The 23,929-nt window shown below is 41.0% G+C and overlaps 1 protein-coding gene across 1 annotated transcript in view; it reads left to right on the top strand.

Moving 5' to 3' along the window:
- Nucleotides 1–23,929, top strand: part of side-II (sidestep II transmembrane protein) — a 401,395-nt gene that overhangs the window by 350,659 nt on the left and 26,807 nt on the right. The window contains exons 9-14 of the mRNA XM_074086222.1: nt 3,189–3,348; nt 8,705–8,724; nt 8,760–8,929; nt 9,718–9,821; nt 12,078–12,219; nt 18,487–18,641. Coding sequence (XP_073942323.1) covers nt 3,189–3,348; nt 8,705–8,724; nt 8,760–8,929; nt 9,718–9,821; nt 12,078–12,219; nt 18,487–18,641 — 751 coding nt within the window. The remainder of the gene's footprint in view (nt 1–3,188; nt 3,349–8,704; nt 8,725–8,759; nt 8,930–9,717; nt 9,822–12,077; nt 12,220–18,486; nt 18,642–23,929) is intronic.

Genomic DNA, 23,929 nt, shown 5'->3' with positions numbered 1-23,929 from the left:
TTTTGCATTTATAATATTAGTCTTAACGTTTTGTCGCGTATCAAGGAACCCTCACAGCGCGTAGTCCAACACTCTCACCCCGTTTTCGGGGGTTGTTTCTGTAAAGAACATCCCCGTACTTCACGCCACACGTCGCGGCGCCAAGAGGCTCGTTGCATGCCCATGTCCACCCTAAATCCTTTTGTTAGGAAACAAGTAATATTTTTTTGAATATAACGAGTACCTTTGTCCGGCGGAGTGGAGCCGCGCGCAGATAATGGGAGGGCCCTTTGTGTACATCTAGTAATCGCCCCCCTTTATAACGACATTTAGGTATTTTATTTAACGCGCCTCGCTTGTAAAAAAGGGTAAAAAGTAATTTGATTTAATGTCCCGTGCATAAGCATTCCGTCCGCAATACGCCGCTGATTACTAATGTTTACCTTTTGCGTTAAATTGAAAGTGAAAGTGAAAGTATGAAGAACCTGATCATTGAGCAAGCGAGCGCGAAGCTCGAGCGAAGCATCTCGTTTCAGCTCGGACTAAAATGCTATCACCATATTAGTTATCGGAAGTAGAATATCTCAACCGATTGTCGTGTACGGTCAAGGACTCAAAGTCAAAATATCTTTCTTCAATTTAGGCTATAACAAGCACTATGAATGTCAAAAAAAACCTACCACCGGTTCGGAAAAACCTCTGTTGAGAAGAATCCGGCAAGAAACTCAACGAGGTTTATTTTTTTAAACAGATTTACAATATTATTAAATGACCGCCAAAGAATCGAATTGCTTTAAAATTCCAGAGAAATAATGCGTTGTTTGTCTCATTTTTGTCCCGTTCTGGCGGTTCACTTTTATATTATAGATATCTATAATTACTATACATCACAAGTATTTAACACAACTTTATTTTTAACACAGTAGGTTCGCTATTTGAAGGGATCGCTAATTTCCAAATATTAGTACAAAAGCGCGTCGACGGCGCGATTAAAATACACGTCGTACAAAGGCCCTTAGATGAAAGTTTCTGAACTAAATTCGTTCAGTTTGATGAGTATACGATCTATTTTATTTTATATACATACTCGTATTTGCTTCTGTTAAAGGTCCCACCCGGTATAGATTTATTGCTTTCAATACAAAAAATACCCGGTATCTTATAAATGAAAACATGTTGTTATCAGTTTGTTTAACTCTGCATCTGCTCACAATCACAATACAACCATCTTTGTCCATGATATAATCATTAATATATAGATTAGATTAGAATAAATTTATTGATTACCGTTTGAAAAATACATTATAAACACATGCCAGTTAATTACAAGAAATTCACAAAAGGGTCGTCAAATGTATACAAAAAATAAATCTTATTACAATAATTTGTCAGCCAGAATAAAAAATAAAAAATAGAGTTTAGAATGTCAAATTAGAATTCAATTCAATAATAATAATTAAAAGCAAAACAAGAATATACTTAAATCTAAGTCAAATTTATGCAATAGGAACAATACGCCTATAGGCCTTAGATACACCTACTCGTATACGCCTTAGATATTAATGACTTCTTAACAATAGATCTGAATTTTATATCCGTTTCATTTGTAATATTTTTTGGAATTTTATTATAAAAACGCATGCAATTTCCCAGAAACGACTTTTTGGGTTTAGCCAGTCTGTAAGATGGAACTTTAAGCTTCCCTGTGTTTCTAGTAGCCTTTGGCTTTAATTCATGAGCAACCATTTCACAGTAAACGTCATAGTGACATCGCATTAATTAACAAGGAAAATCGTAATGACCTTGCCTTTGAAAAGCTTCCATGGTGGCTCGCATGGGTTAAAGTCCATGACCTTACTTATTGTGATTGTGAGTCTGTAGGATTGATAATTATATGGAATTTTTGTCGATTAAATGTCAGAACGGATTAAGAACTGTCATGAGGTGTAATATTTCAAACAGTTTGCGAGGCCTACAGCTCACAGAGCCTCTGTTCCGTATTTGAGACACATTCTCAATTATAATTCTCAACATTTAATGCCGTCCGATCATTGACGACGGAAGACGTGATTATTTTATTCGAAATTATTTGTATGTTAATTGTCAGACACAGGCATTTGAGTATAGGCTAAATCTTATGTCAAAGTGTTTATTGATTAACGGAATATAAAACGTGATTAGATTACTTTTAATGAGTTCTCTAAGCGATATTCTACCCGTGATCAGGATCAGGACGACTGCCATAATTTTATTAGTCATAATGACTGAATGTTTGTCATATTGTTTCCCCACTGAAACCATACATTTTTCATCAATTTTTAAATGGTCACCTGTAGTACTCTGTAGATTAGGTTTGGTTGGTTTTATAACAATTCTGAAAATAAATGGTTTCAGAGAACAAAAGAGTTATGTAAACCATTACATTATGATTATGACCAACAATTTTTGATTAGTCGATAAAGACCCGTCTACTGTCGCCCCAACTTATATAAATGAGTGATATATTTTTTTTAATACCGAACAAGAAAACGTGCTGATAATAAATAATAGAAAAAATAATGCATGTATCAAAATAATATTTGCATGACATACTGTCTAAATGTATGGAACATAAAAAAATCTATAACATCATGGAACTATTATGTACTACATTTACAGTACCTAGATAAAATTTCATTTCATTTCATTTTAAGAAAACAAAAACCTAATATTCGTGACAACATGGAAAAAAATATAAATATTAAAATAAAAAATGTGCATGTCAAGAATCTGTACGTAAACAAAATATCACACATTTGACTAACATTTACATTTAAATATTTACCCCTTGTTTCACCATTTATCGATTAATTTTATGTGACGGGTATCTGTGATGCCTTCTCTGTTTGCTTTGTCCGAATAAACAGAGACGACATGACATTTATGTGTCAAATAAAATTTATCAATGAGTGATGAAGGTGAAACAGACCCCTAGGGCTCAAACTCCGCTTGGTACTCCACACTGGAGATAATAATAATATGCTTATAACGATGATGAGTGTCGACCATTGAGGGGTTTCTAAACGGGTCATATTTTACTCCAACTTGTGACCGACAACTACGGCCGTCCTTCTCTGACACCGTACGCAAGAGCAAGATGCGAATAATGGCCGGCCACAAATTGCAGTGAAAATGTAGCCCGTTTAGAAGGCCCGTTTGCGTGTGCGCAGGACCGGGTGCTGGTGCACAACGCGTCGGCGCGCGTGTTCCACAGCAACCAGTCGCTGGTGCTGCAGAAGGTCACGCGGCACTCCTCGGGCCGGTACGCCTGCTCCGCCCTCAACGCCGAGGGAGAGACCGTCTCCAACGAGCTGCACTTCCGCGTCAAGTGTGAGTGTACTTACTTACTTATACCTATTACAAGTTAAGATCAGGTGAGATGGGTCAATTTGGAGTTTTACATTCTGCTTTTCACTTCGATGGCGAGGAAATGAAATAGATACAGTGGAAACAATTGTTCAGTATTATGTACCTTTTATTGTTCACGCATTACTATTATAATTTTTAGGTGTCGCTGGACTAGACTAGACCGTGTCAAAGTCAAAGTCAAAATATTTTTACTAAATTTAGGCTGTAAAAAGCACTATGAATGTCAAAATAAATCTACCACCGATTCGGTAAACCTCTATTGAGTAATCCGGAAAAAAACTTTATTGTCATTATAGCAGCGTTATTGACGCCACTAAAACTTTCTTGGAACTCTACCTTCAGCAACATGTCTATTACTTGTACATTTTGGCGCCGAAACAGCAGCAAAAGGACTATTCTGTGACGGGTATAGTAGCACTATTCTTGCGCCATGATTTCCTGGTGTTTTAAAGACTATGTGATGGAATCGAAAGCAGCTGGACTGCCCGGAAGCCGGAGGTAATTCTAAAAATAAAGATTTAAATATACAACCTATTCAGGCGAAGCTGTCGGTTGTTTACCGTACCTACACTGTGGTCCCACTTACACATCAAGTTAGTGAGCGAGACAGTAGTCATTCGCCTGTTGTCCTAGCAAATGTTATATACATACCTAACAGTGTATTAGTGTGCATAACAGTTTAGACGCTACAGAGGATCATGCCTCAACTGGCGGTGCTAATGCCGTTAAATGTAAATCACTTAGAGCATTTAAATGGAGCGACTTCTGGGAGTGATGCAAATTCAGCACATGCTGATTTGTTAACCACTGCACCGAGAGCCCACCTCAATTGCAACATGTTTCAAGATTTACCTGAGAATAACGTACGTGTTGAACAAAACGCTGAGCAAAGCTAGCGATTTACGTTTTGAATATGTAGACATTCTTCAGTATGTGTTTCATCGTCGGCATATTTGGTTAACATTTTAGCTGAAGAAGGAACGTAACTATTAGACGTTTTATTTGTTATTAAAGCTTCATCTAAAAACTTTGTAGATATTTGGCTGAACAACTAAAAGTGTTATGCTAGTAAAACAATATTAAAGTGCCACGGTAGTTTTCACATTCAATTCGGGCCTGGCCCGCTTGTCTCTCAAGATTTAGTAGAGTATGTAAAGTGGAGACCCGAGGAAACGTACACGCGTGACGGGATCGGAGGCGACGCGCGACGCGCGCTAATGGAGGCTCGAGAGCTCGTTATCGCGCGGCAGCGGCGCGGCGCCGCGCGGCCACCGCGCGAGTAATTGCCCGCGCGGCCTGTATCTGCTGCTCGTCACATCCCTCCCCTGCCCGCACCGCCCGCCGCGGGATCCCCTCTAATTGTTTTTCCTCGACGTTTGCCCCTGACTCGACTTCGTTGCTTAGCGATTTAAGAGTAAATGGAGTTTTTTTGCCTCCTTTATTCGAATTAAGCAATCGTTCGCACCCCGATCGAACCGCCGCGCCGTCTCGGTATTTCAGCAATAAGAATAACTCGGAATCATCACAATGGAGCAATCTGTGCGTTGATGAAGTGGATTTGAAACGGCTTAGCATTAGCTGGCGGTACCTGGCGACGCTTAAAGTGCCTGAAAGGATTTCTAAACAATACTTAGTCAATTAGAGCGCGGTGGATCGGATGGCGGTGATTAAGCCCGAGGCGGGTAAATAAAGGATACAAATTAAATGAGAGTTGCGCTGTTAGCGGGGGCAGGTGCAGCGCGACAGAACAAGATGGGTATTTTTAATGGGCGCATTACTGCGCGGAATGTGGTAATAAATTGTTGTTCCGCAACGAATTGTTTTGTATTGAAGTTACTCGGGGGCGGCGATTGGGCTATTATGGGCGTTTTTATCGCGTCGCCGCGCTCCTCGTGCGCTTTAGTGCGGCTACTCATTGGCCTTTAATTAGTTTGTATTGCGAGCAAAGAGAATATAATGAACGGAGGCCGGCGCGCCGTCTTTGCAGGCAGTAAGTTCGTTACGCGGCGGGCGGCCGGCGGCTGTCCTACACAGAATTAGCGCCGGAAAGCGCTAACTACCGCATTTGCATATTTCCAGAGCCCTCAATTGGAATGTTTGACTTCGATTTTGGGAACAATTTTGGGATAAATTCTTGAACCGTAAAGGGTTTGGCGAAGTACGGAATAACTTACAGAGCATTCTATGTATGTGCATTTATCTAACATTTCTTGTTGCTAGGTACCTAACTGAATTATGAACGACTGGCGATGAAGCATAGTCGAATTTTTATACAAACACGCTTCTGTTTATATTTAATGAAAATCAAACAGTCCAAATTTGTACATATATTTTCTGAGTCGTTAGTGATTTTAATTTTTTCGAGAACTTGGAATATGAAAAATAACTAAACACGGGTGTGGCCTGTAATACGAGCAAATAATGAAAACATAGATCGTACTCGTCAAACTAAACAACATTAAGTAGTTCAGCGACTTTTACATTTTTTTTATTTTTTTATTTTATTAGGCTTTAAAGTTTATTCGAAGAAGCAATGCTTGATGTTTATAGCGGGACAGGCGACGTCAGTTGGGTTCTAGGATGGCGTAGGTACATTGATAACTATTTAATTTGTATGAAAAAGGGAAAATCTTTAGACTCCATTATTTTTAAAAGTCGCTGAACTAATGTTGTTCAGTTTGACGAGTACGATCTATGTTTTAATTATTTGCTCGTATTACAGGCCACACCCGGTATATACCTACCTGCGTATGCTGTGTCCAAAAAATATTATGAGATGATCTTTATTATTATTCATTATAAAAGTAGATATTCTCAAAGACGACATTAATTCAGACAGTTTTACCTTACAACGTTTTTATGATTCTAGATAATACCATATGTAAAATGAACTTTTGGCGGTGGTGGTATATTATCTACACATAATTTTATTTTGTCTTTTCATCCGATAATATGTTTGTACGTGGGCTCAAAAGCAGCATGTCTAAACCACTTACTTCATAGTTGACACAATCAGCGCGGATTGCACCGAATCGGACCTCGAACCTACACCCATCGCACTCAATTACACTTTAATACGTAACAGGGCTCCGGCCGTCCCTCCCCCCCTCCCACGCTCCCGCGCCGTGACCTTGCTCTATTATTAAACGAGATCTTCAAATTCATTGTAACAATCACTGGAAACTCCTTTTGCATTTTAAATTATTTCTACTGTAGGTGAAATTCAGAGTGGAGCGGCTCAGAGCTTTTTCATTCCCCGGGCAACGGGTTCCGTGGTTCAAACACTCAGTTAATCGAAGCTGCTCATAACATTAAAATAATCTTTGTTTTTGTCCAAATCTGAATGAAAAGGGATTTTAAGCTGTTTATATCTTTATAAGGTAATAACGTTTACCCTTGTAAACGTACTACCCTTATGCGAAGGTCTTAGACGAGTACACAATGTGATTGAGGAATGAAAGCTCCTAGCTTTGCTTTCGACGGCGATATTGTGCCCTACATTATACATGCCAGCAGCGGCCACAATACCCTCAACTCGGCTCCGGTTAAGTAGTTTTCTGCGTCGGTGTTGGGGCGCAGGTAACGCGGGCGGCACGTCGCGGGCGTCACGCGCGCGCCGGGATCGCCGCAAGCGCCAGTTAATGCACTCACGATACTCCTCGCATGTCACCGTTCACTTAAACGGAATTGCTACCTCCGTCCCGCTACGTGACGCGGCCCCGGCCGGCCGACCGCTCCTTCAACTCCACCAAACGCCACGAAGTAAGATTGTTTTGTTTTGCAGAACGCAATTCGTCCGTAGGTACGATGAGCTTCTTTGAGCGCTGCGAAGTAATTTGAATATTATCGCTTTGATCAGCGACCCCGAGCGATGTCGAACAGAACGAGTTTATTAGCGCCAACGAACGGCCTTATATCCGTGCGTCCTCGGAACTTCGTAATGATCTCGACATTCAAACAGGAGTAAATTGATTCCTTACAATAAAGTAAAATACGGTGTGTGGGTTAAGGCTGATGTTAATCGCGATTAATTTATCACTCCACATGTCACCCTGGAGCGCTATCGAGCGCCGGCGGTAGATCAAAGTCGCTCGTATGCGGCGCGGGATTGACCCTCCATTGCTCTTCAAAAGGCGGCTGAAGGAAATACAATAATTAATCAGCTCCGTTTTACATCGCTTAATGTCAGTCGCGGTTTCAACTGTTTCTGTTCAGTTCATTAGTGCTTATATCATGTAAATAACTAGCTCCGCTAGAATCGTTTTGTGGATTACACTCGAGAGACTAGTAAAGGTATTGCCTAGTCGAACAATGTGACTGGCGAAATCTGTAGCACTTTGGATTGTTGGCGCGTATATGTCATTTAAATACATCGACAAACAGATAAAAATGATGTAAAAAGCATTCAAATTTTCAAAAACCTACCCAATCTGGCTGGTGTCGGTATTTTGTAAACGAATCAAAGAAAACCGATATATTATTTTTCTCCCTGCAGCGAGGTGAATAATTATGTGTTGTACTCTGCTCTGTTGTTTAGTGTCTTGCGGTTTCAAATCTTCATAACGCTCTGAGTGCTTTCTTTGAATCACTCACACGTAAGTCAATCCTAAGGTGCTTCACTTATTCGGGTCTCACACACTCCCGCCGCACAACAGCTTTCAGCCTTACTTAACAAATAACTACGAATGACTTACATCCAAAGTAAAGTATACGAGATACGATACGAGATGTTTAGCCACCCGAGCAGAGCGAGGGTAGAGTGATGTGGGTATAGTTCGAGTGTTATTATGGTTTTTAGTCTCGCGTTAAACACTCTACTTTTCACTTTGAATGCGAAGAAAAAAAACGACGTTTTGTTCAAAAATGTTATGCGATTTTTTAATTTCTTTATTTTATTTGTAAAATGACGCATATGTTAAATGCTTGCATATTTAGCCAACAATTTCAAATTGAAAACTATTTGAAAACTAATAGTTGTATGATGCATAATAAAATGAGTTCATCCTTAATATAATTGTACAGATTCATATTAGTAATCACGAAATTAAATTGTATTTTTAATATTTTTTCACGGTTGTCATTTTGAGGTTATTTCCACGCCCTAGAAATTGTATTAGTCAATCACTGAAAATTGCGATAATCCTCCATTCGCAAACACCGTGATTGGCTGTTTAGGGGTTAAAAAAAATACTTTATATCTCTAGAAATTAATGAGGAGCTTTAGTCCCGATATGCAGAGACTAAAGTAACATTTTAAAAGCATGAAAAGTGAAATCACTTTTTTACTGAGTATGCTAAGAGGTTGTTCATGTTGCAGACGCGCCGTCATGCCGGAGCGGCGGAGGGGGCGGGGGGGCGCGGGCGCGGGCGCGGGCGGTGTGGCGGTGGTGGGCGCGGCGCGCGGCGAGGCCGTGGTGATCGTGTGCGAGGTGGACGCCGACCCGCCCGCCGCCGTCTTCAAGTGGAAGTTCAACAACTCCGGGGAGACCATCGACGTCGCCGCCGACCGCTACACCTCCAACGGGAGCGCTAGCAGTCTCAAGTGAGCTCACGTCACCATGGGCGTACGCAGGGGGCAGGGGAGGGCAGCTGCCCCCCTCCTGGAAATTGTATGTTCTACTAGATATTATGCCCCGTTTACCTATGAGCTGGATCCCTTGCGGGTGTTTGCCCTACACACTACATATACCTTGTGTTTCATGTAGGTGTCTTTGTGTATGACAAAAAAAGCGCGGGCGATCTGACCAAAAAAATCTGACTTGCCCTCCCCCTAGGCCAGAAGCTGGGTACGCCCCTGCACGTCACAAATAGACTTCGACAAAGACGTTAGGATTCTACTCGTAAGACGTGACCTTTACTTAATAGTTTTTGCATCTTGAAGAGGCTCACGGTCTTTTGGCTAACGATCTTTGGTCGCTTTTTTCTGTAATTACATCCAAATATATTCAGTTGAAGCCGTGGTGGCTTAGTGGTTTGGCCTGTGGCCTCTAAGCAGAGGATCGTGGGTTCAAACCCCGACTCGCACCTCTGAGTTTTTCGAAATTCATGTGCGAAACTAGATTTGAAGTTAATTACGAGCTTTAAGGTGAAGAAAAACTTCATAAGGAAACCTGCACAAACTTACGAAGCAATTCAATGGAGTGTGTGAAGTAGACAATCCGCACTGGTCCCGCGTGTAAATTACGGTCCAAGCCCTGTCATTCTGAGCGGAGGCCTGTGTCCAGCAGTGGGACGGGTATGAGCTGGGATGGTGCATCCAAATACAACCAGTTTAACCCTTTTATTTCTTCCTGATCTGCCTGCCGGTTCATGTCGGGTGTCTCCTGGCAGGTACACTCCAGTGGCTGACCTGGACTACGGCACGCTGTCGTGCTCGGCCTCCAACGAAGTGGGCTCGCAGCTCGCGCCCTGTGTCTTCCAGATGGTGGCTGCGGGTGAGTGCCTGTACAGTCATAGAAACTGAATCACGTACAAGGGTTGGAACCTTTGCTACTAACTACTTGCCAAAGAAATCATTGCGAAATAAGTAGATTATGAAAACGTTCCACCCTGGTCCCTGGTATGTGATTCAGTTTCCTTGACTGTAATTATACAACTATCTTATCAAACCGCCCACAACATTTCACAAGGACTGATTGAGAACAGCCGAACATCCGCTGGACAAACAACACAAAAACCTTTATTGGAGACGCTCGATCAACAGTGAACAAATGAATCTAGGCATTTATATTCAAGCTGAAACCATGAAGCATCTGGCTATAAAGCCTAATATATATTTTCCCTGCTCAATCTGAATTAATTTCTCAGAAAGTAAGTCACTGTAGAGATGCAATGTAAAAATATTTATTTTTCTAAAAAAGATTACATTTAACATTGCAAAATCTAAGTAGGTAAACGTCAGGGAAAACATGTGCACATCTCTGAATACATGGTTCTGCAGGGAAACGCAAACAACATTTCTATTTTATCTTATAAAAAGCTCTGTGGCTATGCTCAAACTTCTAACTTATCTGGATATGTGAAAAATTAGGAAAGTGAAGACCTGGGAATAAAGGATTTTGAGCTTCACTCTTTGGTAAAGTTATTTTAGGGAGGTATCATGCCGAAATTTGAACTCCCCGACGGAAAACTTTGTGGCATAAGTAGCTAATGAACTAATTTTGATTTGAATTGGTCATCTAGGCGGACTGGCTAAAGCTGCTTTTACATTTATCTGTCGTGTTGTGTTGTGTCGCGCTCTGTCTCTCTCTCTATAGCTTTGATGCGACACAACACAAGCCGTCACAACACACTGCATCAGATAAATGTGAACACAACCATATAAAATGTATGAAACTGTATGAAACCGATACCGTTCTGATGCATCACGACACAACACGACAGATAAATAAATAAATAAATATCACGGGACAATTCACACCAATTGACCTTGTCCCAAAGTAAGCTTAGCAAAGCTTGTGTTACGGGTACTAAGCAACGGATAAATATAATTATATAGATATAGATACATACTTAAATACATATTAAACACCCACGACCCGAGAACAAACATTCGTATTTTTCATACAAATAACTGCTCCGACACGGGAATCGAACCCGGGACCTCAAGCTTCGTAGTCAGGCTAGTTCTAGTCTTTCTAGTAAGCCTGGGATTTTTTTAGCTGGTCACGATTTCTAAATAGGTTTGGACTTTTGCACTTTGAAGTTAAGTAAAAGAGTTCTAGACTACTGCACTTAATTTTTTGGTATTTCTTAAAAAAAATTATAGACACTGGTTTTTTTACCAAAACCGTGTGAGATTTTTTTTTGATTGTTGCTAGCCTCTTATGGAGAAAAGGCAAGCTGCCCGACAGGCCGCTCTCTAAAGAATATTAAAACTTACTATCTTACTATGTTCTTTTAGAACTTAGCTTGCCAGGGGGAGCTCCTACAGTAATTTTGGCACACGGCGGCCACGACGTACAAAATACGCGTTCCTGAATCTACATAAGCACGATGTCGTCTGTATGGTCAAGGAGTTTAATTCATTGGCCACCATGGAACTATTTCACAGTAAACGTCATAGTGACATCGCATTAATTAACAAGGAAAGTCGTAATGACTTTTCCTTTGAAAAGGTTCCATGGTGGCCCATGAATAAAATTCCTTGACTGTACACGCGTCAATGTGTGCGTAAGATACAAAGGGCTGACTATCGCAAAACTCTAGTACATAATATAAGTGCTACCAATGACATTTAAAGGTACTTATATGTAGGTATGGCTTAGATATATGCAAATAAATGTGTTCGATAATCTTACTTATTTATTTAAAGGTAGTTAAAATGTGTCTGTCTGTGTATTAAAGCATTATTATTTTCAATTACAATAGATATACGACTAAAAATTTAAACGAATTATTCGATAGGTAGTTATTTCATGTCTTAATCGCGATAATTTCAGAAATAATTATTTATTTATAAAAGGTAGTAGGTAGGGTACCGTTACCATTTTGGAAAATTATCGCTCCGAACTTAGTGCCGTGCGGCCGACATACATCGCGTCGCGCACCCGACTGCTTTCCTGCGGTTTTCCTGCGATCTGCGCTTGAGGGGTGGGGTAACTCGAACCGGTGCGGGGCGGAGCGTGGCCATTCTGTACGTTAGTACTATTATATTATTATATTCTGTGATTTGTTGTGTTACTTGTCAGGCAAACCTCACGCGCCGCGCAACTGCTCGCTGTGGAACCAGACGGCGGAGTCTGTGGAGGTGGCGTGCCTCGCGGGCTTCGACGGCGGCCTGCCGCAGACCTTCCTGCTGCAGGTGTTCTCCGCCGGAGAGCACACGCCCCGGTCAGTACCTCATGTCATTTGTTCATTTCAACTGGAAGAAACGGTCCAAGCCGCAGGCTTTTTCCAACGGCTATGTTTTTTCATTCAGCGTGGTGTATCTGGGATTCGTTGACATGTACGATAGTGGCAAGTTAATTTATTGGTTTGCCTGTAAGTGAAGGAAGCTACAAAAAAAACATTAAATAACTACAATTTACCACTACAATACAGCTTTTTGTCGAAGAACGAGTCCAAATGTTAGCGTTAAATTATTTTATTTATTTATTATTATTTATGGTCAAGTATTATACTCGTTCGTGAATATTCGGTTTTCTGAAAAAAATATGTGTAACTCGTGATAAAATATATCAGTGTAGATTTTTGTCTTACCCCCTGTTTCACTATCCATTGATTAAATTTATTTACCGGATAAATGTGATGCCGTCTCTGTTTGTTTTGTTCGAATAGACGGAGACGGCATCACATAATTTATCCGTCAAATAAAATTAATAAATGGGTGGTGAAACAGCCCCTTAGTAAATTAATAAATGTTATCGTGCAAAGTGTGCTTCCACTGGCTAGACTTTCATACAGTACTATTCATTTTCTGTACTACATATTTCGCGAGCCGCGAGCAAAGTTTACAAAAGACGATTAAAATCATCCGAATACAAATAGATTGCTGGGTTACCGAACTAGTTATGATAAGATGGATTATTCAAGGCCCGCAATGTATTACACTCGCAATGTAAAAGCACGGCGCGCTCGGCGCGCGCGCCGCATCCTAACCTCTTTATTCAGCCATTACCGCGGCAAATAAAATAATCGTCGCCGAGCACGCTCTCGCTAATACTCGTAAGCTGCTCCGACCATGCTATTCAGCTCTACTTTTTAGGGTCCCGTACCTCAAAAGGAAAAAGAAAACCTTATAGGGTCACGTTGTAGTATGTCTGTTCGTCCGTCTGTCACAACCAATTTGCGCTAAAAGTACTGGATCGATTGGGTATAAATTTTGCACACATATTTAAATTGGTTATACAAAGATGGAGGTTTAACGCCTAAATAGGTAAATGAATTTTTAAACATATGGACCACTTTTAGGCGGTAAATTAGAAAATTACTCTTTGTAGAGAACTACTAAAAATAGTCCTTTGTAGATTACAGTAAAGTAAGAAATGTGTGGTTTAAATTATATGCGGGCACAACGAAAAAAAATAAAAACATAATTATTAAAATATTTCGTGGTACAGAACCCTTTCCACGCGAGCTCAACTCGTACTTATCCGGTTTTTTTTAATTAACAATTAAACCGACACGTCTAGACGGCGTGCTCAAATGTCCGCTGCACCATCTTTCCGGCGACTGCAAATGAGAAACCTACGATTCAATTAGCCCTGCGACCGTTCGCCGCACAACCGCGGAATACTGACATGGCGACGTTAACAAGAATCACCCAATTAGGGATGTTACAATAATGAGATGCGAAACGACTCGAGGCAGACAGCGAGTAGTAATGATATGTGTGTACGTCTGCCAGGAGCGGGAACATGCGTGCTCTGCACAAGCCATTACATATTTAACTTGCGACGTTAGTATGTATGAGTAGGTGAGTAAGTTGTGGTTCCATAATTTTCCGAACCACTGGTATCAGACATATCTTATGACACGGAAGAATAAAAACAAGTGGACGTGCTATGTACTCGTAGGTGCAGCGTGCGTGCCACAAGTAAGCGGGGCGGTACGCTTACTCGACGACGTAGGTAATCCTCCATTAGTAGTTTTTTTTCCTGCTATCATTTTTACATTCCAGAATTGAGCAATACGGCATAATTACTGTAAAACAAGGAATTTCGCCACACTACTTAACGTGATCATACTCTACGCAATGTTGAACACGCCTGGCATCGAGTAAATTTTAAAATTTATGACGGTGGAAGCATTCTACACTTCCACTGAACGTAGATATAGTTAGTGTTTAGTATTGTAACTAAGGGACCCCATACATCCCTGTATTTTTATTATTATTATTTTTTGTATTTTTTTTCTTTAATTGTGTAAAATTAGTTTTTTAAGTATTTTATTTGTAATTATATTATTATGAAAAAATGACTTTCTGCCAAGTTTCTTGCGGCGCATTCTTCTTGGCAATGATGGTGTTTCTGAAAGCGCTGGTAGTTTAAAAAATGACGTGTAAAAGTGCCCATTGCGGCCTATTTACTCTATAAATCATTTGAATTTAAACGTACCTCCGCTTACTTGTGGCACACACCGCTGCATCTACATAGCACTCCCACTTGTTTTATTCTTCCGTGTTTTATGTAGATACTTAAACTTAAATTGGTGAAAATACAACAATCGGGTAGTTAAATTCTAGTGGTCCGGCAAGGATCATCTAAACTGGATGGAACTCTTCAACTTGGACTTGAAACTTGGTACGGATAAGTACTTTAGTCGACAATGCAGCAACAGTCAACAAAAAGTCTTCTAATTCGCTATACTCTTGAAAGAGTGATCGTTGATTGAGGATTAATAGTGAACCTTGATGACAACTTTCTTGGGAAAATAGTGTGATTAGTGGTTTCCCCTTGCTTCTACTGCAGTTCTGGAGTCCGAAGTTCGTAGTTGGATATAGACTCAGGCCAGCGAAAGCTTAAAAAAATGAGGCTGACAACACTTGCTGATTAAAACGATGTTGATACTTAGATATTATTTAAATTTTCCAGATATTTAATTATACTCGGGACTCTTCAAGCTGCATCAAAATTCATGTAGTAATGTGTGAAAGTTGATGATGCACTTTAGGAGTCCCTTGGTAAATTTGATCTTTTTCAGTGCCCTTTTACGTACAGTCCAGACGCATCAATTTTCGGACCATTTTGACCAGATTAGCATTGAATATATCTTCTAACATTTTAATTCTAACATAATCTTATATCATTTTGCATTTTGAGGATGGTAGGAGGTTGAATTAAACAAAAAATATATTTATTTTATTTCTTATAGCAGAAGTAGCAGAATTATCTAAGCCGGGCTAGAATGATAATAATTATGTCAATTTTGACAATCTCAAAAATGATACATGAAAGTTTCGTAAGAAATCGTGGACAGCTTTCGCCGGCTGGCCAGAGTGTACCCACTGTCTGCCCACTCTCATATTAGGGGTCTTGGTCGCGTTTTACAACACCCACGGACGGTTCTGTGCTATTTTAAAACCGGGCAGAGAATGGTTCACAAAAAAACCTACCCTGCAAAGATTAAAATGTTTTTCTTTAACCAAATTTTATCGTAACTAAGACAACGACATCCTTACATACGTACATGGCTTTGCTTACTTTACATAGACCGTACCAACTATTTATGAAAATAAGGACTAGGTTTGTGAATTTGGCAGCCTAATAACGCGGGGACAAGCTTTTGCGAGTTGTTACAGTTATTCGCCCTTTGTTTGCGCAGAGGCGGGACGGCGAAGGCGCGCGTATTATCACATTATAATTAAAATTCCCCTTCCTTCCCCCCCCCCCATGTCATGCAGGTATGGGCGGCAAAAATGTACAGGCGCCTCATTAACCTTTCGGGAGTGCGTTAATTATGGAAACATAGGGCGAAACGCGAGCCGCGTCGCCCGGCAAATGCTAAAGTTAAAACAAAAGGGAATGCCGTTTTACCCCAAAAAAGGGAAAAGTATAAGATTGTTGGTGAATTCTAATCAATTATGCTGTTGCGATAGCCTTGCTGTGGGGCGGCGGTGGGGTCGCGGCAAAACACTTTTTAAGCTATCTAATTAAAAATCTAAAGCGCGTAGCACTCTACGACTCGCTGCGGCGTAGCACGTAGCACCACGTAGCATTTCTAAAGGAGTTATCACTTATCAGTTCAACGGCGAGCTATCATTATCATAAATTAAATAAAACCCTCTCTTGCGTTCAACGTGAACGTCAAAGTGTATTAAAATAATATAATTTGGGAATGTTATTTTTGAATACTCTTTACATGAATCTCTGGGGATCACCGAAGAATATTTACTAAATACCTTTAATTTGGCTGTGCTATTAATATCTTGTTATTAGTTCGCAGTACCTAATTAGTTTCTGTTATAATTATATTTCCAAGAATTCATCGATGATTATGTAGATTACAAATTAGCCTTTAAAACTGGGAACACATTGATATAATATTTTGACATATTCAGGAACAATGGCAAAATATTTATTAGGTACAGAAAATTCTCTTGCCAATTTTAAAAAAGTTGAATTTATTAACGAAAACCTGTAAGATAGTCTTTCATTGCTCCGAAGAATTAACAGCCTGCATTTCTGGCCCGGAAAGCGGCGTTCAGAAATGCTAATTCGAGATTTTTACTTTTAGAACTGACCACAACCAATTAAAACATGGAAATCCATTTGGAACAACAAGCATTGGTCGCTGCGACAGACACGTAATTAAATTTTCGAAATTGTATAGACACTGCAAACAAGGATCGGACTATTATATTGCAGGAGAGAAAAACTAGCGCATTATTTTGTAAACAATGAAATGTACTTATTCACACGTGCACTGAGTGGGCGACGCGGGTCGCACCTGACTCCTTCCAATAAACACCCTCGCGGCACCAAACTCCGCGATCAAAGTTATCATTATGCAAGGGGCTCAAGGAGACGCGCCGGGAATAATGCATGCTGGATCCATGACAATATACTCGATAGACATCAGACATATTTTCTATGGGCTGTAATGACGCAACTACCAGCATTGTATGATCAGATAGACTTTGCGGGTGGATGTTAGTGTTGGGTAGACCGAGTTCTGTCTTCTGTGCGCTCTCGCTACTGTTAGATGCGTTCTCCAAATATACTTATAAAGCACTGTGTCGGTCCGTGTACTCAAAAGTAATTAGTAATCTTGTACCAGACTTACATGTAGACAGGAAATTAGGATAATCAGTCTGTCATTTAATAAATCATGAATCCTATTATGATATTCGGCAGTCTGTCGGTGCGCCCCGCGCTGTCCGCAGCCGGAGCGCGCAAGGCGATTTGCGTGCTGCGCTAATCGGCGCCGGCCGCCTAATGAGCACCAAAAACACTCTAATTGTTGTTCGGAAACAAAAACATTTCCAGTTCGAAACTTGTCTCATTTAACCTCGCGACGTGAGCGAAATACTTATTTGAATATCCGGGCGGCGAAAGCGCGATTATCTCCTCGCACAGGTGCGGTGTTTTTATCTGACATTGCTATTTTATACGGGGCTCGTTGTGACGAGCAATGTTTTCGCATTCGGCATTCGCCGGGGCAAAATAACAAGAAGATGGATTTCGTCGCGGCGATGCAGCTGCGCACGCGTGCCGCTGAGGGTGAATTAAATATGAACGCGCTGACACGGCTTTTGCATTGGCTCACGCAATGTCTTTGACACGCAGCGACAATTTGACGCTTGAGTCTACTCCATAACAAGCTGGTTCTCACAAAGCGATATTGTTTGATCAACTTAAATTGGTTTACGAATTGAATGGCAATCAGGAAATGAGAGACTTTTTTTTTGTTAAACTGCGAATAATTGACTTCGTCTACTCTAGGTGGGCGAGTCGGTTCAATTTTTACGGCGTCAATTCGCGAGTTTGCCACTTATTGAAAGTTTGTTATAGACGCGTTTGTGCTTTGGGGTTTAATTATGGGTGTAAGCGCGAGAATGCAATTTTTTCTTGAACAAGTAAAAATTTACTGTTATACTAAGTTGGTTTTTTCCCAGATATCTCTAAAGCGTATTGGTCCTCTTTATTTTTAACCCCCGCCGCAAAAAGAGGGGTTATAAGTATGTCTATGTGTGTCTGTCTGTCTGTGGAACCGTAGCTCTTAAACGGGTTTACCGTTTGAATGCGTTTTTTTAAATTAAAAGCTGGTTTTCTAGCAATGGTTCTTAGACATGTTTTATCAAAATCGGTTCAGGCATTTTTGAGATATTGAACTTTGAAGTGACTAAGTCGGGGGTTTTCCAACTCTTTGTTAGTTAGGTTATAATAAACCTAAAACAATACCTACAGAAAGTGTGTTCACATTCGGTCTGACGTAGATACTTACTTAATATTCTCAAAGTGATAGTGACACTATAGTCATAGAAACAACTCAATAACATTGCATTACAATACTACGAGTATACTATAGTACCAATTTAGTGCCATGACAACATAGAGTTTGACGTCGTTTCAGTGTTGTATGTTGATGATATTTTTGTAACACTTTATCAACATTCTTCTTATTGTAACCCTGTTGATGGCAATGATTATGGTGCAGGATAAACCTGTCGTCGGAGGAGCCGGTGTGGACGGTGCGCGGGCTGGAGTGGGACGTCCGGTTCCGGCTGGAGGCCTTGGCCGTCAACGGGAAGGGCCGCAGCGCGCCGGCGCGCCTCGCAGACGTCCTGTTCCAGGACCCCGAGAAGAGGACAGGTCAGTGCGGCACTAGCAACACTAGAGCTATTCTGGCCCTGACTTGGAAGAAGCTTATTGTTTTCGCAGTTTTTATTCGTAAATACTACCACACTCGGAGCCTACTCGTACGGCCTACGCAATGAGCTAACATAATTTAAAAAACACAGTTGAAGCTGTTCCACGTTCTTATAGAATGTTCGCAAATAAATGTAGTTGAAACACATCAAAATTGTACCTACCTACTTATTTGCGTGTAAATAATAATAATAATATAATGGGTAGTTGTGCGTCATAAAAATATCCCAGATAACGATACAAAGTTAATAATTGGCTCCACCAGTTGGATCCACTCTCGAGCCTGCTCCCAATTTAGCTTTTGGGGCAACCACCTTCGACACTAGATGGCGTAACACATCCTTGTGCTTAGCGCGAGTGTTGCCAGCCTTAACGACTTTATCGCTAAATCTAGGCCCTTTTCTAAGCACGCAAGCGATTTTTTTAGGCTTGTCATACATTTATTGCTCAGTGTCTTTATTTGACAGTTTTTCATACGCTAAGAGGCATAATAAAAAATATGATGGCAACATTGGGCGGGCTCGCCCACGCGTCCTAACCAAGCATACGATGGCTTCACTTGTCCGTAACAAGTTTTTGTTCTAAATCACTCAACGTAACTCGATTCGGCGGCGCGCGGCGGTCCCGCGGGAAGTCCGGCGCGGGCGCGGGCGGGGGGTCCGCTAAGTGGCGCCCGAGCGGCCCCGCATTACCGGCCGGGAACGCATTAGCCCGCCGCCCGCGCCGGGAAATATTGCTGCCCAGGTTACATTATCCGAGGAAACGAATAGTTGAGTGAGTGCCTACTATTGCCCCATATTGCCCCCAGCGCGACGGCGCGAAGGCTCCGCGCCACGTGTTATGGTGATTTGCCACCGGCGAGGCGAGACTGGAAAGAGAATGGAAATTTGTATGCATTCTCGCGCGCCCGCCGCGAGCCGCCGCGGGTGCCGCCATACAAATTTCAATTCTCGTCTCGCCTCGTCTCGTCTCGCCTCGCCGGTGGAAAATCACCTTTATCCCGTGTTTAAAATCCGAGGCGTTTGTGGGCGCCGACGTAAACGCACCTGGATTTATAAAGACAATGACAAGCGTCGATGATCTTGACTAGCGCTACATTACACATACTATCGGGTGGCGTGATTGAAAGAGATGAAACGATGTCACGGCAGTGCCATTTATACAGAAAATGATGAATTAATCGTACCATACATGTATGTTCTGAGTGATGTGTTTGTGATATATGAATTACAGACACTTCAGTTACGGCACAATAAAGATTTTTTCACTTCTCATGCTCTTAAAATGTTACTTTAGTCTCTGCATATCGGGACTAAAGCTCCTTTTTATTCTCTAGGGATCAGTATTTTTTTTAATTACTTTTGAAACCGCTAAACAGCCAGCATCACGGTGCTTGTGAATTGCGAATTTTTAGGGCGTGAAAATAACCTCAAAATGACAACTGTGCAAAAATATTAAAAGAAACAAGATTTAATTTCGTATAACATAATTAATGTTTACTAATATGAATCTATTCAATTACATTAAGGATTAATTTATTTTATTATGCACAGTCCAATTAGTTCTAAAATAGTTTTCAGTTTTGAAACTGTTGGCTTAATATGCAAGCTTTTAAAGCGTCACTTCATAAACAATAAAAGAAAAGAAAAAACCTCGCAACGATTTTTTTTTGCTGTTTCAATGTTGAAGAGATGGCCTGTCCATTAGTTGAGCGTACGTTTTTAAAAAGTAATATTGTAATTTTGAACAGAACATTGTTTTTTTTCCTCGCATTCAAAGTGAAAAGTAGAGTGTTTAACGCGAGACTAAACAACCATAATGCCACTCGAACTATAGCCTCGCTCTGCTTGGGTAACTAAACATCTCGTGTCATTATGGCTTGTTTTTAGTCCCTTGTTGAACAATCTACTAAATTAGGACTGCTAAAGGTTTTTTTTATAACCACTAGAAAATTCTACATTTTTGTCCTCTTTTCTTTCGGTGCCGGGGGTTGCGATCATATTTGCAATCCGTACTTCGTCCACAGCTGCTCTAAACAATGATCGCATGCTCATCCCAAATCATTGCAGAAGATTTGAACAAAACGATTCCCTGCATTACCTAGCTACGAGTACATAGACAGGTTTAAAAATATGAGCAAAATTTGCGAAGAGCTTTTGCAAGTTTGCGGGCAGGAGCTGTCGGCCGCTGTAGCTCGTTAGAGCGCGCCCGCACTTTAACGAGAAGCCAAAGAACTTTCACTCGGCGTGTCCGTGCAGAGTGAAGCGCGAGAGTTCCAGCCACTTCTGCTGGTTCAGCTGGCGCGGGTCGCCGTGGCGCGTGTACCGCTGTCTTATTTATCTCCGTGGGCAGCGTACCTGCGCCGCGCCCAGCTGCCGACTGCGCTCTGCAACCTCGAGATAATCCCATTTTAATTAAACGCGCCTCGGATTTACCGGCGAGATTAATCAAGAGCCTCCTCAGGACGCCCCGCGCCCGCCCCCCGCCGCCCTTGAATCAAATTACATCACAATAACGACTCAACTCGAACTTGCTCGGGAATGCTCCATTATCCGTCGCCGCTGCTTCAAACAAATAGTCGGCATTCCCTCCGCGTGATTAGCTGGCGGCGCGGTGCGGCGCGGCAAGTGACGCGGGCCCGCCGCGCCGCGCCGCAATATGCGAGTGTGAGCCTGTCAAACTAAAATAATATTTCCGAAATACTTTCCGACTTCTCTTGACGATTAGTTCTTGAAACCTAGTGTATCCTCATTGCGGATAGTCACTGGTAGTTATCCCACCGAAAACTGGCAGAGTATCGAACAAGACGTCCACCTACTCGCCGTGTCTCAGTCAACCTCGACACTGGCAGAATCATCAAAAAATTTATGGAGCCACTTTCTCCTAAATTTGATTTGAATTTACTTCTCTTGACAAATGAGCAAAAGCAATGAATTATTTCTAACACTATGCCTTTCCATATTAAGCGTCTACTATCATTATCTAGGTAATAAGGCAGTATACTTTTTGAGGTTGATTTAAACGTAATTTTTCCAATAAACGACGCGAAAGATACTTCTATAGCTATCACGGCCAAATGTAATAAAGTTTTCTGCCCGAAAATACATCGCGATATAGAAAAATAATTTGCTGCCTGGAAAAACGTTGCGTCACGGTGAAACTGTACCGAAATTGAATAGGGTCCTACATATTATATCAAGTGTAAAATTACTTAGGAAAATGTAATACGTATCGGCATGATGTGTGATGGGGCGAGAAAGCTAATGCGAGGGACGCTGCGCAGTCTGCTGCCCGCTGGCGGGTCACGTAGGGCGAGCCTGAACTTTAAAAATTCATTTCAATTGTGAACCAAACGTTGACGAATCAATGTAGAAATAACAAGAAGCTAACAAAGTATCCCGAAATTGATGGAGTCTCTAGTGCGGGGCGCGGGGCGGCGGCCGGCGGCGGTGTGCCTTTCCGCGCCGCAACACCATTACACACCAAATTGCGAAACCCCATACTTCACCCTTCCATCAAATAGGTACATGCAATTTCGAAACGATATAAAATGTTCAGATGTTTACCTTCCGCCCAACCGAAGGCCTGGTGGTTCGGTTTTCCAAAGTGCTAATTTTCTCCGAAATGAAAAGACAACAAGTAAGTACTTCAGAACACCATCGATCTCCGTCGACATCTCTCCGGCAAACAATCGAATAAAGGAAATTAATTTGTAATGTTTATTTATATTTTTATCTTCCTCTTGAAAATGATTAGCTTACAAATATCTATAACGTATAATAGGCTGTCGTCATTACGAGTATGACTTATGTAGAGACATACCGGTAACAGTCTGAAATATCTCAATAAATGATCCAAATTCGACAAGTTTATGTGAAATAGTTTTTGAGTTATGAGGGGGTCAAAAGTGGCTCCAAATGGTTCGGATAAAATTAGTCACGATGCTGCTCGTCAGTTTTGTAGCTTGAACTTGGCTTGACATGCTACCGCGTGTCTAGATCTAGCTCTTTTTTTTCTTCAAAAAATATCTGTGGCTCTTGTTTAAAATAGGTTCAATATCACAGCAGCAAATAGCAATGTCTGGCTGATACTTGGCTGATACTACCCGTACAGCTGAAGCAGTAAGTTGTGGCTTTTTCCGCATTCAATGAATAATATTATTTGGAATTAGTGAGCCGACCTTTAATACGAGTACTCCCCGCATCCCACAGCGCAGAAACAAAGATGTATTTAACTATTGATAGTTAATTAATTCAGTCCAATTCAAAAGTCAGCAATAGTTTTTTCACACCTCTCCTTCAGAAAAGTAACTTTTCCTCCCTGACGAGAGGAAACAAAGTGCAACTTTTCTGTTCAAGGCTTTTCTAAGTGTTTTATTGCAAATGCCATTTTTGAAGTTGATAATTGTAAAGCCACGCCATTTTCTATGCTGGTTGTTCTTTAATAATATTTAGTTTTTTTTCAAGCCTTATGCTCTGTGTGAAAAGTTGTATGAGCCACTCGGGAGCAAAATTATTTTCATCTTGGGCGTTAACACTTGAATCCCTCATTACGCTCAGGATTCTACTTAAGAATTCCTCGCTACGCTCAGGATTCTATTGTAGACTACATTTGGATTCTACGCCCTCGCCGTAAAACACCATTTTCCTTGTGATTAGTATAGCAAAGTGCAACTTTTCTGTCAAGGCTTTTCATGCAAATGTTGAAGTTGATATTGTAAAGCCGCCCTATGCTGGTTGAATATTAGCAAGTATCAGTTGTATGAGCAAGCAAATTATTTTCATCTTGGGCGTTTTGAATCTCATTATGCTCGAATTTAAGGCTACGCTCAGGATTCTAGTAGAGTCAATGTATCGCCGTAAATAGGTCAAATAACTATCTATGCTTTTATGTAAATAGGGTAGGTTTATGTGTTGTGGTAGGAGCCGAGGTGGAAACTCGTGTCGCATGTTTACTTGGAAGGTGAAGTGGCACTTTTGCCAACAAAATTAATTGATTTTTAGGCGTTAAGTGAAAAACTTACCGAATATAGCTTAACCGATAAGAAAATAATACTTCATGAATAATATAGACCACAGACTATTAGCGTATGTAAAGTGATCAAGTTATATCGAGTTTGCTGGTTAGAATCGTTATGTTGTGTTTCAATTAGATTACTAAGCACGGTCGGCATGGTAAGCCAAGAGATGATATCTCAATAGAAGAGTCTCGATAGTCGAAATCATTGCTTA

Source organism: Choristoneura fumiferana, chromosome 3 (genome assembly GCF_025370935.1).
Source record: "Choristoneura fumiferana chromosome 3, NRCan_CFum_1, whole genome shotgun sequence".
Lineage (NCBI taxonomy): Eukaryota > Metazoa > Arthropoda > Insecta > Lepidoptera > Tortricidae > Choristoneura > Choristoneura fumiferana.
The sequence above is the reverse complement of the archived record's forward strand: the minus strand, read 5'-3'. Positions and strand labels throughout refer to the sequence as shown.